This window comes from Chiloscyllium plagiosum, unplaced genomic scaffold (genome assembly GCF_037043375.1).
Source record: "Chiloscyllium plagiosum isolate Xiang-an unplaced genomic scaffold, Cpla_swu_hap1 HiC_scaffold_16, whole genome shotgun sequence".
In the NCBI taxonomy this organism is placed as follows: Eukaryota; Metazoa; Chordata; class Chondrichthyes; order Orectolobiformes; family Hemiscylliidae; genus Chiloscyllium; species Chiloscyllium plagiosum.
Genome location: NW_028270154.1, coordinates 54,649,104 through 54,665,037, shown reverse-complemented (window position 1 = coordinate 54,665,037; position 15,934 = coordinate 54,649,104). Strand labels below are relative to the sequence as shown.

The window sequence follows — 15,934 nt, the reverse complement described above, 5'->3', positions numbered from 1 at the left end:
AGTTGAACTTCCACTTGATGACAATGGTGTTCCAAAAAAAACTGGAACAGATTACAGAAAACCCATTCATGAAAGGGAAAAGGAAAGAGAACATATGCCCCTGGTGGCTTTACCAAGGGGTATCAGTGCATGAAACACACTGGGAGATCCAAAGGGACAGAAACAAGTTTCAAACCTGAGCAAATCCACTCAGGTCGAAGAAGTTAAATGAGATGCAGGATGTAAGTTCAGATATCCTGCAGGCAGCTAACCTCAGGCATCAACTTTCTAGAAAATTAATTTGTGAAAAGGCCTAAATTTAGATTATAGAAATGGGCAAACAAGGAGTATGTGAAATTGTGGCACAGCACTGTAAGCTAGTCAGATTGCGAGCCCCAAAGAGGTTTTCAATCCAGGTTAGGACAAAGTGAATGATTAGATTAAATTCCCTACAGTGTGGAAACAGGCCCTTCGGCCCAACAAGTCCATACTGATCCTCCGGAGAGTAACCCACCCAGACCCATTTCCCTCTGACTAATGCACCTAAGACTATGGGCAATTGAGCATGGCCAATTCACCTAACCTGCACATCTTTGGACTGTGGGAGGAAACCGGAGCAAACCCACACAGACACAGGGAGAACGTGCAAACTCCACACAGACAGTTGCCAAAGGCTGAAATCGAACCTGGGACTCTGGTGCTGTGAGGCAGCAGTGCTAACCACTGAGCCACCATGCCGTCGTGAATGCATGTGTAGCCATATGAATTTTTGTATCTTATTTCATACTGACATTGCAATGGAACATTCATAATACTCGAAGGCAAAATAATGTCTGACTACCTTTACAGTGGTAGGTCAGTCTCATAAGTCAATGACTTTAAACTACAATTTCCTTCACTTTCTTATCTGTAGTGGACAACGTCTTGTTTTTAAGCTTATTATCTATGCTTGATGTCACATTTTCATGATTTTTTTCAGGGCACTAATAAAATTGCTCTATTTCATTCAAGGAAATCTTGTAATTCTTTCATTTTGACTCAATTAATGATGCATTAACTGAAGCACACGATTAAAAAAATGAAATAAAATGTTTTGTTGCAACTAAGAACCAAGCCAGTTCTCCCCCTCATCTAGTTGTAACACTATGCCTATGTTAGACTTTTGTTGACAAGTCCCTACATGAAGAGTAGTGAGTTTGTACTTTGCAGGTTTCACTGGGCTGTGTGCCCGGTCAAAAGACAATCCAACATCCAGTATATGTTAAACAAGTCTCTCTGGGGGAACTGATGCCATTGTGCAGCCAGCCAGGTTACTGTAAATAATCTAAATGTAGTACCAAACATTTAATGAGATAGTTCAGAATCCATAGGATTCAATGAGCAAGAAAACATGTACTTTTCACTAACACTCATTTACTTAGATGGGGAGGTGAGGGGGGGCAGAGAAGGAGTAGGAAATTGGATAGAAAAGTGGAAGAGAGGAGCTATCTATACCCTGCAGTATGTTTTACTTTTTGTTTATCTATTGCTATTCAAAGCAAACTATTGCTATCTCATTCATTTGAACATCTCCAGTTGAGCCCCACTGGCTTTTCCAAATTGAATATTCCTTAGATATCCTTGCATTATCAATATATAAAATTATTATGCAAGTATGAGTAAAACAAAAGTTGCAAATCTCTTGATATCTCATCAACTTTCAGTGCTTCTCGATTATAATATTAAGTCCAATGCTGTCAGTTTTTGCATATTCCACATGGGTTGTCTGGATTTGCCAGGCGATCACAGTAGCCATTTTAGGTTAGTAGTGAAGAACTGCAAGTCACCAAAGGACTATTATTTTCAAAGGTCTATTAGTTGCTCTGTCACTAGAAAGCATTGCCATGCATTTAACTGGAAAGCTGACATACCTCAGTTAAGAGGAGAGTTGAGAGAGTAGGGATTCCAGTGACCTTAGAATTCAACCCATACTACTGGAATCAGGCTGAATGGCAAACCAGCCATCCAGCCACATGAGCTAACCAATCCCCAAGATCAGCAACGTTTTTATATTTTTAAACTATTTAAGGTCATGGAAGTCTCTTACAAAGTCAAATGTTGAAAGTTGAATATTGATCCATTTTTGCTCTGATTGTACTAACATAATCACAGGAAGTAATGCAATGTCACATGACCTTGCCCTCTCTTAGCCTCATGGCGAGATCTGGCCTCTGTAAGATGCATCTTAAATAAAATTACTGCCTTTATGTCACGTACTTTAAATAGTCTTTAGCAGCACAACAGTACTAAGGTTAGTATAGCTATGATAGTGTCATCTAGTCTCGAAACGTTAGCTTGCTCTCTCTCCATGGATGCTGCCTGACCCGCTGTATGTTCCAGCATGTTTTGTTTTCAGCTAAGATTAGTATAACTAAGTTCAGGACTGTTGTATGTACTGTAAAGACCCAAATTTAAGTTTAAACCCAAACCTAAATTATGAACCCGAGTTTAAAATCTCTGCAAGCGAGTGAAACAGTGGATCAGAGTGTCCCAGGTTCCAGATGAAGCAGCACTTTACCTACACTTCTCTAAACCTAATATATTGCATTCGCGACTCACAATGTGGTCTCCTCTACATTGGAGAAATGAAGTGTAGACTCAGTGACCACTTCATAGAACATCTACTTCTGCCCGCAAAAAAAGCCCTGAGCTTCCAGTTGCCTGTCACTTTAACACACCACCCTATTCCCTGGGCAACATCTCTGTCTCAGGTTTGCTGCAGTGCTCCAGCGAAGCTCAGTGCAAGCTGGATGAATATCACCTCATTTTCCACTTGGGGCTCCTGCAGCCCTCTGGACTCAATATCAAGTTCCACAACTTTAGGGCCTGATCTCTTTCATGTCCTAGCCCCCTACCCCACACACTGGTTTGTCATCATATAGTCTGTCATTACACACTACCTATTGTTAGCCACTAACAGTCTCCATTAATAGCTATTCACCCTCCTAGCCAGATCGTTATCCATTCCTGTGTGTCTAACTGTTCTTCTCTCTCTTTGAACTCTATCCCCACCTGTTGGTAAATCCTTACCCTTACCATATCTACTGCATATAAACCGACAGTTTCCTAGCTACCATGCTTTGAGTTACCTTCCACTTCTGTCCTCTGAATAATACTCAAGTCAAGATTTTCACTATGTAAAAGACACATTTTGTGCATATATGATATACAAACTTTTCCAATGTGTTGATATAACGAATCTGCCAAAAATAATTCACCAACTCACCATGGATAAACATCATTTTCGGACAATCTCTGAGTACCAAATCAGTAATTCCACAATTAGCAAGCGTAATCCCAACCAAATTTTTGGACTTCAGATTAAGAACCTGGAACACAGTTCAGGCTAATTATTTAGGAAGGAAATATCAGAATATTATTCTCTAAAGCTATTACTGTGAAGGTTAATATTAGGAAGAAGCTTAGTGATTAGTTTTGTTTTAAGGATTCATGTTAATGGATTGTGGACAGCAGGCACAATTGAACTTGAGTTTCTTTTTAAAAAAGGTATTGCTTAAAAGGGCATTAGGATATTTAAAAAACACTAAGAGATCACATGGCTTGAGTTAACTGCTGGACTTTGTTTACTGGGTACCGCATATCAGTTTATACATTTAATTCCATATATTATTCAGAGTTCAGGTGAAGCACAGCTTGCTGAGACACAAAAGTTACCCAGCTCATCCTCTTGACTTTCTGAGAAAACACTTATTTGAGTTGTGTGATAAGTGAAGCACTGATCTAACCATTCTCCTGGAAAAATAACTGACGTTTTTGAATTCTCTGTTTGAGGATCCATGTTTCATGACACCCATCTATAGGATGCTGGATGAAATACACCTTTAATACAATATTCGCTTGTTCTTAAAGAACTAACCATTATTGATCATGGTGAATGTTCTCTTCAAAGGCTAATTTTTGAAGGAAAGTCCTAATTTTTTCCATTACCTAGTGGATGTGCACACGAGGCTATTTAGAAGGGTAAATAATTGTACTTTAACACAATTTGAAATACTGCTCAGCTTTATGTCTTGGCCAATATTTTTAAAACAAACACTGACTTTATTGTTTAATAAAAGAAAACTGATTTATGGGTCTTTTTATTTACATTCTTGAGATTTGATTCAGTATAAATGTCCATAAGGGTACCTGAGTATAACAGTAAAATTTAATGTTGAACTGATTGTGTAGTTGGACTAGAAACAGGAAGTGCAGCCCTACGATCACAGTCATAGCACTATATCACAGTCATGACATAGACTACAAATAAAAATGTCAATTTTGAGCAACTTATAAATTTGTCCAGCAGCAGGAAAAGCTGAGTTAGCTGATGTAGTAGGATTTCAGACCTCTGATGAATCAGCCAAATTCTTCTAAAGCAATAGCATGGATATTAAAAATGCCCTTATTGCTTTGGTAAAAGATCGAAAAGGGAAAAGAAAAAAAACTGGCTCTTATTTCTCATTATAATTCAACACATCTGGTTGAAACAGGATGGAAACTGGTGAGGGCTATCATGTTCTATGATTAAAAAGGGCCATATAGCTATAATGTCAGAGGGCACGCCCTGAAATTCAGCAAGGAGACAATGCATGCAAATGAGCTGTGAAGACTGCATAAACAGAAAAAAACTATTGAAAAAACACAGGAATTCATTTTCTAACTACAGTCAAAATTTATGTCAATGAAAGTGATTTATTGAACCAAAATGAAAGTAACTTGCAGTGTATGATCTTTCACGTGTTAATTTTTCCCCACTGTGTTAATAGCAATGTTGAAAGAAAGAAATTGCCCTAGAAATCTCATGCTTCACCTGGACATGGTCATCTTCAATGACAGGATCACTAGTACTTGTGGATTTATCTGCAGTTCGTTTCCGCTTGACAGATTGCCTGGGCTTGGGTTTGGAAATATCTGGGAAAGAATGAATTTATAGAAGGAAACAAATTAATTATTTATAAATTAAATAAAATCTGGATAAAAACAACATGACATAGCATTTTGGGGAAGTATCAAAACAGTTTTAGCTAGCGTTGTACAATCCAACTTATCACTTAATCAATATACTGGCAATTAAAATTTCAACATTATAAGAAGAAATGCTCTTCCAGAGATTTCCTACTTTAAAGCAAACAGGTCTCCATTTTCTTCAATAATGCACTGGTTTTTAATGTGTTTGAACCATGGATACTATAAATGCTATAGGCCTTGACAAGAGTATATTTAAGAGGGAAATCAGGAATGCAAAAAGGGGACGTGAGATAGCTTTGGCAAATAGGGTTAAGAATAATCCAAAGGGATTCTACAAATACGCAAGGATAAAAGGGTAACTAGGAAGAGAATAGGTCCCCTTAAAGATCAGCAAGGCCACTTATGTGTGGAACCACAGGAGATGGGGGAAGAAACTAAATGAGTATTTGCATGTGTTCACTGTGGAAAAGGATTTGGAAGATCGAGAATGTGGGGAAATAGATAGCGACATCTTCAAAAATGTCCATATTACAGAGCAGGTAGTGCTGGATGTCTTAAAATGCATAAATTGAATAAATCCCCTGGATCTGATTAGGTGTACCCCAGGACGCTGAGGAGCTAGGGAAGAAATTGCTGGGCCCCTTGCTGAGATATTTGTATCATCAATGGTCACAGGTGAGGTACTAGAGGTTGGCTAACATAGTTCCACTATTTAAGAAAGGTGGTAAGGAAAAGCCGGGGACTGTAGACTGGTGAGCCTGACATCGGTGGTGGACAAGCTGTTGAGGGAATCCGGAAGGACAGGATCTACATGTTTTTGGATAGGTAAGGACTGATAAGGGATAGTCAAAATGTCTTTGTGCATGGGAAATCATGTCTCACTAACTTGATTGAGTTTTTTGAGAAGCAATGAAGAGGATTGATGAGAGCAGAGTGGTGAATGTGAACTGTATGGATGATAGTAAGGCGGTCAACAAGGTTCCTGGTGATAGACTGGTTAGCAAGATTAGATCACATGGAATGTGGGGAGAACTAGCCATTTGGATACAGACCTTGCTCGAAGGTAGAAGTCATAGTTGGTGGTGGAGGGTTGTTTTTCAGACTACAGGCCTGTGACTAGTGGTGAGCCACAAGAGTTGGTGTTGGGTTCACTGCTTTGCGTCATTTATATAAACGATTTGGAGGTGAACATAGGAGGTATAATTAGTAAGTTTGCAGATGACACCAAAATTGAAGGTGTAGTGGACAGCAAGGAAGTTTACCTCAGAGTAGTGGGGTCTTGGTCAGATGGGCCGTTGGAGTGGCAGATGGAGTTTAACTTAGATAAATGTGAGGTTCTGCATTTTGGAAATGCAAATCAGAGCAGGACTTATACACTTAATGGTAAGATCCTGGGCAGGGTTGCTGAACAAAGAGACGTTGGAGTGCAGGTTCATAGTTCATTGAAAGTGGAGTCGCAGATAGATAAGATAGTGAAGGCAGCATTTGGCATTTTTCCCTTTATTGATCAGTGCATTGAGTACAGGAGTTAGGAAGCCATGTTGTGCCTGTACAGCATATTGATCAGGTCAATGCTGGAATACTGTGTGCAATTCTGGTCTCTCTCCTTTACGAAGGATATTGTGAAACTTTAAAGGGTTTAGAAAGGATCTACAAAGATGTTGCCAGGGTTGGAGAGTTTGAGCTATAGGGAGAGGCTGAATAGACTGGGGCTTTTTCCCCAGAGTGTCAGAGGCTGAGGGGTGACCTTATAGAGGTTTAAAAAAATTATGAAGGGCATGGATACGGTAAATAGACAAGATCATTTGCCTGCAGTAGGGGAGTCTAAATCTAGAGGGCATAGGTTGAAGGTGAGAGGGGAAGACTTAAAAGGGATCTAAGGGGCAACTTTCTCCATGCAGAGGGAGGTGCGTGTATGGAATGAGCTGCCAGGGGAAGTGCTGGTTGCTGGTACAATTACAACTTTTAAAAGGCCTCTAGTTGGATTAGGAAGGGTTTAGAGGGATATGGGCCAAATGGGACTAGATTTATTTAGGTTATCTGGTTGGCATGGATGAGTTAGATCGAAGGGTCTGTTTCCATGCTGTATATTTCTCTGCTGCATATCAGAGAATGTACCTACACTACATGGCATCTAGGGGTGGTCAATAAATGCTGGCCAAGCCAACGATTTCCACATTACCTGGAATAAAAACAGCATCCACATTTTTGCAGAAATGTGGGTACTCAAATCATAATTATTTGAGAGATACTCTTAATTCATAGAACCTGACTCCAGCACTGATGCTACTGAATTACCATGAGGAATATTTATCATCCCTTCCACCAAAGATGATGTGGACTGAAAATAACAAGCTGAAAATAAATAAAACTCACGCTATGACTGACAATTTGATACAAGCTGCTAGTGTGGGCCTCAAAACCACAACATCTAAACCTTACATTGCAAGTGAATTTTTCAAGAGAACTACCAGCATTGTCAATTAACAATGAGAGAACCTCTAATGACTTCCCCCCCCCCCCCCGCACTCCCACTAATGTTTTGATGAATAGAATGCAGCACAGAAAAATAAACGCCAATCAACTATTAAGATTTCCACATCCTGTCACAATTATACAGGAAAACATCAGGCCCCTTAATCCGTGTACTGTTTGTTGTCCATGAAAAGAAATTGACACAGACTGAAAAATACAAGAACTGCTAGTAACAATGAAATCTACTGATGCTCAAACAAACTGAAAGCAAAATGTTGATCTGTGTGTGTGAGTCTGTCTATCTATTTATTTATCACTTAAGGGCATCTGAAGACAGTTTTCAATAGAACTCCCTTTGGGCTAACACATAAAATACTAAAGATGGGAACATTTAATACTTCCACAGAAAACCCAGGGTCTTAAGAAACCACCTAACTCAGCAATTACTGCATTTACTATTTGAACAGTTATTTTTATATTACCAAAGCTTTTAAATTTTACAAGTCACTAGTGATGAGGTGAACATTTTCTACATTTTCCCTTGAAATATGAAATACCTCTTGGCTAAAACAAATTCTTTAAAAACATTTTAATCCAAACTTGCACAACTCTGCAAATGACAACATTATTAGAAACAAAACTAAAACTGTGAAATATTTAATTTCAGACGGTAAGACCATGAAATGGGAACAATATTATTAATTTTTTGTTATTACAGTTCAGATGATGGGATAAACAAACAAGACCAGATTATGATGTATTTGTAGAGGATATTCCTTTGGCCTGAGTTACAACTGAGGAAACTGCAACTAAATGTAATTAGCCAAGCTTAATTAGATTAGAAGTTAATATGCTACCTTTTATTCAAAACTTTTTATTCTAAAGAGTATTATTAGTACTCTTGATTATCTGAACAACATTATCGAAGATCAATGAAATTTAAGGCTTCGAGTCAAGAGATCATCTTTAGCAAGAAGTTGGATTTTAAGAGAATCTAAAATGCTACAAGTTGTAATTATAGAAATTCATTCTGATAACATTTAGACTGAATCAATTACTTGGAGCAGCAGCAGAGAATTACTGAATGAGTGTGGCAATTAAAGTGAAAATTGCTTATAACAACAACACAATTTATCAGTTGTCAGAAGCAAATTGGATTTTCATGGGGTTGGGAAGGGTTGAGGGTGTGGAGTACAGCCTCTGATAACTAGAAACTAGAAGTCAGAGAACACCTTTACAGCCATTTGTTTAACGATAAGAACATAATAGAAGGGTACGCCTTTTCAGTCCTTCAAACGTACTCTACCATTCAACATCATAGTTGACCTGCATCAGCATTGTTTTCCTGAAAACTTACTTGATGTTTTCAAAATTTAAAAATATATTGATCTGAGTTTTGAACATACTTAATAATTGAGCCTCTAAGTCCTCTTAGGCAGAGAGCTGCAAAGATTCACTACCATCTGAGTAAAGGGGAGCATAAACACAAATCTATTTATCAGCATAAACAGGCAGAGCATTAACAAACTAATCAGAAGTGAAATAAACAAGAAAATAAAAACAAGATTGGCTTTCATTTTCAATTAAATTGTAAACTCAAGCCTGTTTGAAGTTTGAAAATATTATGCAATACTCGAGTCTTAACAGACATGTTGTTTTATGAATGAGAGAATTACTGAGGCTCAGTCTTGCCTGCTTCACTGGACACAACCAATGCAATGTAGGATTTTTTTTCAATATCTCAGCCACTTCAAGTATATTTGACCACTTAAGTCATTTATTGATAATATTATATGAAAAAAGATTGTCATACTTGCTTGCTGAGTGAACGTATTTTCAAAATAAACTTTTTCCTCATTTGTTCATGCGTTGTGGGCCTCATTGTCTAGGCTAGCATTTGTTACTCATCTTCAGTTGCCTCTACAGCAGATTTTATTAAATTCAAATCCCACCATTTGAATTCATGTCCTTAGAATATCAATCTGGGGTCCAGTAATATTACCACGATGCCATCACCTCCCTTCAGTTTTAAGTTTTTGAATACATAGAAGACCACACTATTTATTTTTACACTTGCAAGGAAATAAGGTTCATACTAAGATGTTAACTATGGTCAGAGGAATAAAGAACTGGGAAAACAGCATTTTAAGAGGAAAATCAAGGCAAGAACTTAATGATGATCGCTGACCACAGATACTGAATAATTTGGATGATTATTTTCAATTTATATTTCAATGTATATACAAGAGAAGCCACAATCAGCTGGGCTTGAAAAAAGTAGAATTAAGGAACATAGGAACAGGCACAGGCCATTCAGCACAATGAGCCTGTCTCATCATTCAAAGGATCATGGAGAATCAAACATACATTTTTTACCCACCCATCTCCATAACTCCATACACTACTAGGAATTAGAAAGTTCAATCATTAGCTTAAGCATACTGAGACACTAAACTTCTCTCGCCTCCTTTGATGGAGAATTTCAAAAGCTCACTAACATCCAGTAAAGGGAAAAATTATCCTCCTTTCAGATGTAAGTGACATCTTACTTATTTTTAAATTGTGCCCCCTGGCTCTAGACCTAGATCATCAGCCCCATCCCCTCAAACCAGGGAAACATTTACCTGTATCTATCCTGCCTATGCTTTTAAGTATTTTCTTGGTTTCAAATGCATCACCTCTCATTCTTTGAAACTCTCTTCATCGGAGTGTACTGCTATCCTGGGAACAAGCCTGGTGATCCTTCATTGCATTTCCTTCATGGAAATAATATTTGCCTAATATAAAGAGATCAAAACTGCATACAGTACTCCAGATGAGGTCTGACCAAGTCCTCAACAATTGAAGACAGGCTTTGCTACTCCTGTACACAAATTAGTTTTCAAAAAAACATTTAACATTTCATTAGCCTTCCTAATAGGTTGCTACAGTAACTTATCAACAAAGCCATCTGGGACCCTTTGCACATCTAAACTTTCCAACCTGTTACCACTTAAGAAATACTGTACTCACCTGTTCCTCCTACCAAAGGGGATAATCTCAAATTTTCCACATTATATCATATCTGCCAGGTTCTTGTTCATTCAGTAAGCTGATACAAATCATTGAAGCTGGTTTACATCTTCCTCAACACACATTCTCACTTAGTTTTGCATCACTTACAAAATTGGAAATATTCTATGTGGTCCCCAACTCCAAGCCTTGGCTATCTATTATGAGGAGCTGGGATCTAAGTGCTGATCCTGTCTGTCTAATTAATCAATGTCAGTACATTATTTCTTATCCCATACACTTTAATTTTTCTTACTATCTTCCTGTGGGGGGCATTAAAAGTCTGCTAAAAATCTAAATATACTACATCCATTGGTTTTCCTTTGATTAGATTAGATTCCCTAAAGTATGGAAACAGGCCCTTCGGCCCAACAAGTCCACACCAACTCTCTGAAGAGTAACCCACCCAGGCCCATATTTACCCCAGACTAATGCACCTAACGCTATGGGCAATTTAACATAGCCAATTCACCTGACCTGCACATCTTTGGATTGTGGGAGGAAACCGGAGCACTCAGAGGAAACCCACGCAGACACAGGAAGAATGTGCAAATGCACAGACAGTCGCCTGAGGTAGGAATCGAACTTGGGTCCCTGGTGCTGTGTGGCAGCAGTGCTAACCACTGAGCCATCGTGCTGCCCTTTGTTTTAAAAACTGAAAAAAGTCAATTGTTCTCTGTCTAGTGATGGTGCCAGACCTGTTGAGTATTTCCAATATGTTTGTTTTTAGTATAGATTAATTATTCTTACTTCAGTAGCATCCCAATTAAATGGATTCATAATAAATCTTAAAAATCAGTATAATTGTAATTAGTAAACAATTAACTTGAATCTTAGCCACCCTAAAATGATTTTTTCACTTCCTTTAAACAAGACAACTATGGCTACATGACTAGACAGCCTCAAGTGTTCCACAAACCTCTAAACTGACATCAACAAATGGTGGGAATACAGGGTAAAGCTTTGAAAGGGATTAGAAACTTACTGAAAAATAGCATTTCATAACTAATTAGAACAAGTACTTTAGAAGATGGAGCAGATAAAATCAAGCTGATTGAGATGCCCCAGTAGTCAATATTTGGGCAACATAGAGATGTACAGTACAAAAACTGTCCCTTCAGTCCAACTCGTCCATGCCAACCAGATATTCTAAACTAATCTAATCCCATATGCCAGCACTTGGTCTTATCCCTCTAAGCCATACCTATTCATATATCCATCCAGATGCCTTTTAAATGTCTTGCAATTGAACCAGCCTCCACCACTTCCTCTGGCAGCTCATTCCATACACGTACCACCTTCTGTGTAAAAAGGTTGCTCCTTAGGACCCTTTTATATCTTTCCCCTCTCACCCTGAACCTATGCCTTCGAGTTCTGGACTCCCTCACCCCAGGGAAAAGATCTTGCCTGTTTACCTATCCATGTCCCTCATGATTTTATAAACCTCAATGAGGTCACCCCTCAGCCTCCGATGCTCCAGGGAAAACAGCCCCAGCCTGTTCAATGTCTCCCAACAGCTTAAATCTTCTAACCCTGGCAACATCCTTGTAAATTGTTTTGGAACCCTTTCATGTTTCACAACATGCTTCCGATAAAAAGGAGACCAGAATAGCGCTCAATATTCCAAAAGTAGCCTAACCAATGTCCTGTACAGCTGCAACAAGACCTTCAAACTCCTAATCTCAATGCTCTGACCAATAAAGGAAAACATACCAAATGCCTTCTTCACCATCCTATTTACCTGCGACTCCACTTTCAAGGAACTATGAACCTGTCCTCCAAGGTCTCTTTGTTCAGCAACACTCCCTCGGACCTTACCATTGTGTAGAAGTCCTGCTCGGATTTGCTTTTCCAAAATGCAGCACCTCACATTTATCTAAATTAAACACCATCTGCCACTCCTCAGCCTATTGGCCCATTTGATCAAGATCCCGTTGTGATCTGAGGTCACCTTCTTCACTGTCCACTACACTTCCAATTTTGGAGTCATCTGCAAACTTATACCTCCTATGTTGTGGCTTCTACTTTAGAAGAACTTGAGTTCAGAAACCCAATGTAAATTGGTCAAGTTTGCAGATGATAAAGTGATCCCGATTATTAATAAATCAACATGATAAATTCCAATATGGCTGTTCAAAATTACAAGTGTACATAACTGGACACTAGGGAAAATACGCAATTTATAAATATTGGAATAGCTAAGCTACTAGTGAAAGTCATCCATTGTCTGAAACTGACAGAAGACTTAAAACATTTAATTATTGCACAGCAACAACAAATGTAGATGAATGAATGCTGATTCCTATTAATGAAACGATAAACTGTAGAATTGATGCCTACATATTATTGCACTGATCAGACTTTGAGCTCAGTTCCAGTCATCAGAAAAGAAAAAACTATTCAGCACAAATGTTGCCTCAGAGAAGTGCTTCGAAGTCTCACTGAGATAAAACTAAATTTTTAATCTTGAAAGAGAAAATCAGATGCAAGACAAATAAAACAAGACTGAAGAGTGGGTCCAAAAATAATTTCAAAACTAAATTGCAAAAGCAGGATTAGGAGTGACAAAATCAAAACAATAAAGTTAGGAGTTGTGCACACAAGATCAAAATCTAAACCAGACACATGGGTACAATGGTGGTGAAAATCAGTGAACAAGTGGGCTAACCACACAGTCTGTGTAGTGGAGAACAATGCCTTCTTTATCTACATTCCCTTACATTTAATACCATACACTACTGCAGGTATTGTTCACGCTACGTACTGCAAAATATTTACAATCACACATGCTGTTTACCTGGCTCTGTGATCAATGGAACCTGGCTATATTTACTACTCGCTCTTGTCACTGGTCTGCGTGGATAGCCTTCATGCTGGGCCCCTTTAAAGCACGTAGGATGATTAGAATTCTCTGCATTTCTGGCATCATCAATGCAAGTCCTCCCATTATCAACATTTACTTGTCCTTGTGCACAAGTGGAAGATGTCCTTTGTGAAAACTCTGATATAGTTGAATTTGTGTTGCAATGTCCATTTAAATCACAGTTTTCAGATGACCTGCTTGTGGAAGGTTTATCCAGTTCAGAGCATTCACCTGTCCTGCTTTCATTTACCTGAGATGTATTGCATACGCAGCCAGTATGAACTGAACTACTCCTCGAGCTTCTCTCATTACTGCCAGAGGAATCTCCAACTGTATTTGAAGTACACGAACAGGCATGAATCCCACTACCAGATTGGGATGAATATGTTGGACTGCAATGCCTGCATCCTCCATTTACAGTAGATGTTCTATTAGGTTCTATGTACGGAGGAGTTTCAACAGTGCTCGAGTTGGTTGTTCTTGAAGGAGCAGAACAGGTTCCTGTTCCAGAAGGAACATCTTTGTTCCTGTTCCTTTCTGGGATATCACTTGCTGCTTTCATATCAGCCTTTATCTGTTCACTGGTCACCTGACAACCTTTCTCACAACTGCTTTCCTCTGCGTGCAATGGTGCTAGTAGACCTGGTTGATTAATTGGGCTCTTCTTCCGTAATGGAGCCTTGCCTTTACCACAAATACCTGTCAAATAAAACAAGCATTAGTCTAGCATTAAGAAACAAAATGAATCATATAAACATCTTGTCAAACTTATTCCAAATCTTGTATATACAGATATTTATGTTAGTAAAATTGACATGGACAGAGCAAAACCAGCCAATATCCATCCAAATGAGTGAAAGGGCAAATCATTTTTAAAATCAATTAAAGAGACTTACCCTGAAATTGAAATAAATCTCCAAATGCATTTTGGAAAAATAAATGTGGGACCAAATACCGAAGGTTCACAGTGAAGAAAAGTGGGTAAATTGAACTCCAGCTGGTTGTTAGGCTCCAGCTTGTTAGGCTCTCGTATCATTTAAAAAGATCTTTCTAATTTGGTGGAATGCCCTTTTAAGCTAATCAAAGACTATTACTAGAAATGTTTTGTAAGTGATCATTATCAGATAATTAGGTAAATGAAAAGCTGGATTTTGAAGTAGAACAATACGAACATATGCCAAATGGTAACAGCAGGTTTCTATGAAATTGAGATGTATTTTACTGACCTATGCAGTATTAGACATTTAAAGCTAAGCAGATTTTGACTTCAGACCAGTAATCTTTTTAATTCAAGTTTTTTCTATTCAGATGCATAACAAGTGAATGGTTACGTACGTGTTTCTCACTAGACAGAACATCCATTCAGATCAGATTTATTATTTTTCTGATCAACCTGTTCAGGGATTTTATTACACACCTCTAGATCAGGTGGGACTTGAACCCAGGCCTCCTGGTCCAGGGGTAGGGATACTACCACTGTGCCACAAGAGACTTACCAAACAGCTTTCACCATTAATTTTTAGTTTGCGATATGAAATAAATTAAGTTTACTTACTTCACAGTTGCTCCCTTCAACTTTTCTATCAATTTTCAAATGACATCTTGATGTTTAAAATCAAGTAATTTGGAAATGATAATAAAAAATTAGCATATGCTTATTGCACTGTGTATCAACCCCAGGACTCACCAGAACTTTCACAAAGCATAGGTGTAGCTTTCTTTTTATCCTCACCATCTGAATAAATATCCCCAGTATCATTCCCATTCAGAGTTCCAGAAGTATCCATGCTATATTCATCCTCGTCTTCACTATCTGAATCATGCACCATCACTGGATTTACTTTCACAGTTGGTTGAAGTCCACTTGGTCCTAAACAAATGGCATACACTGCTCACAACAGAAGTTCACAAATATAGACCAATTTCAAAATATTTAGTTTAATTCCTGTGTTAACAATACAGTTCTCACTTACATAGCACCTTAACTTCATCTCTCAAAGTGCTTCATAGAAATAAAATATTGTAAGTACTAACTTGCATTGATAATATAGTTTTATATAGCCAAAATCATCTCCAGCATTATCAAACAAAATGTGACATTGGACACATGTTATAAAGGGTGATTGAAAAGTTTGTCTTGAAGGGCAGAGAGAATCAAAGTTTTAGAATGGGGCGATAGCAGTGAAACAATTAGAGTAAAATAAACTGGAGTTGTCGGGCAGAAATTGGGGTGGGAGGGAATGTAGACGTAAAGGGGAAGGGAGGGAGGGAGCAAGTGGACAAGAGTCAGCTGCACTTATTTAAAAATGGAAATTACAATTAGAATGTAGGCATTGCTGGACCAGGAGCTAAAATTAAAATGCACAAAAACATAAATCACATACACATCTCCTTTACTTAATATATGGTGATAACATTAATTGTAGAACTAGCATTTGTTGGTCATAATTTTCTGAAAAAGCAGTGGTCAGCCTGCTTTATGAACTGCTGCAGTCCAGTGAGGACATGCTCAGTGTTGTTCAGGAGACTTCCTGGATTTTTATTAATCAACTGGAA

At 38.3% G+C, this 15,934-nt stretch overlaps 1 protein-coding gene across 5 annotated transcripts in view; it reads right to left on the bottom strand.

Annotated features, from left to right (window-relative positions):
• fbxo38 (F-box protein 38) overlaps positions 1-15,934 on the bottom strand; it is a 72,659-nt gene that overhangs the window by 12,950 nt on the left and 43,775 nt on the right. For 4 of the 5 annotated variants that reach the window (XM_043703760.2, XM_043703762.2, XM_043703761.2 and 1 more), the window contains 4 exons: positions 15,066-15,248; positions 13,313-14,077; positions 4,832-4,932; positions 3,245-3,347 (listed from right to left, as the gene is read on the bottom strand). In XM_043703760.2, coding sequence (XP_043559695.1) covers positions 3,245-3,347; positions 4,832-4,932; positions 13,313-14,077; positions 15,066-15,248 — 1,152 coding nt within the window. The remainder of the gene's footprint in view (positions 1-3,244; positions 3,348-4,831; positions 4,933-13,312; positions 14,078-15,065; positions 15,249-15,934) is intronic. The other variant, XM_043703764.2, reaches the window with a different exon arrangement.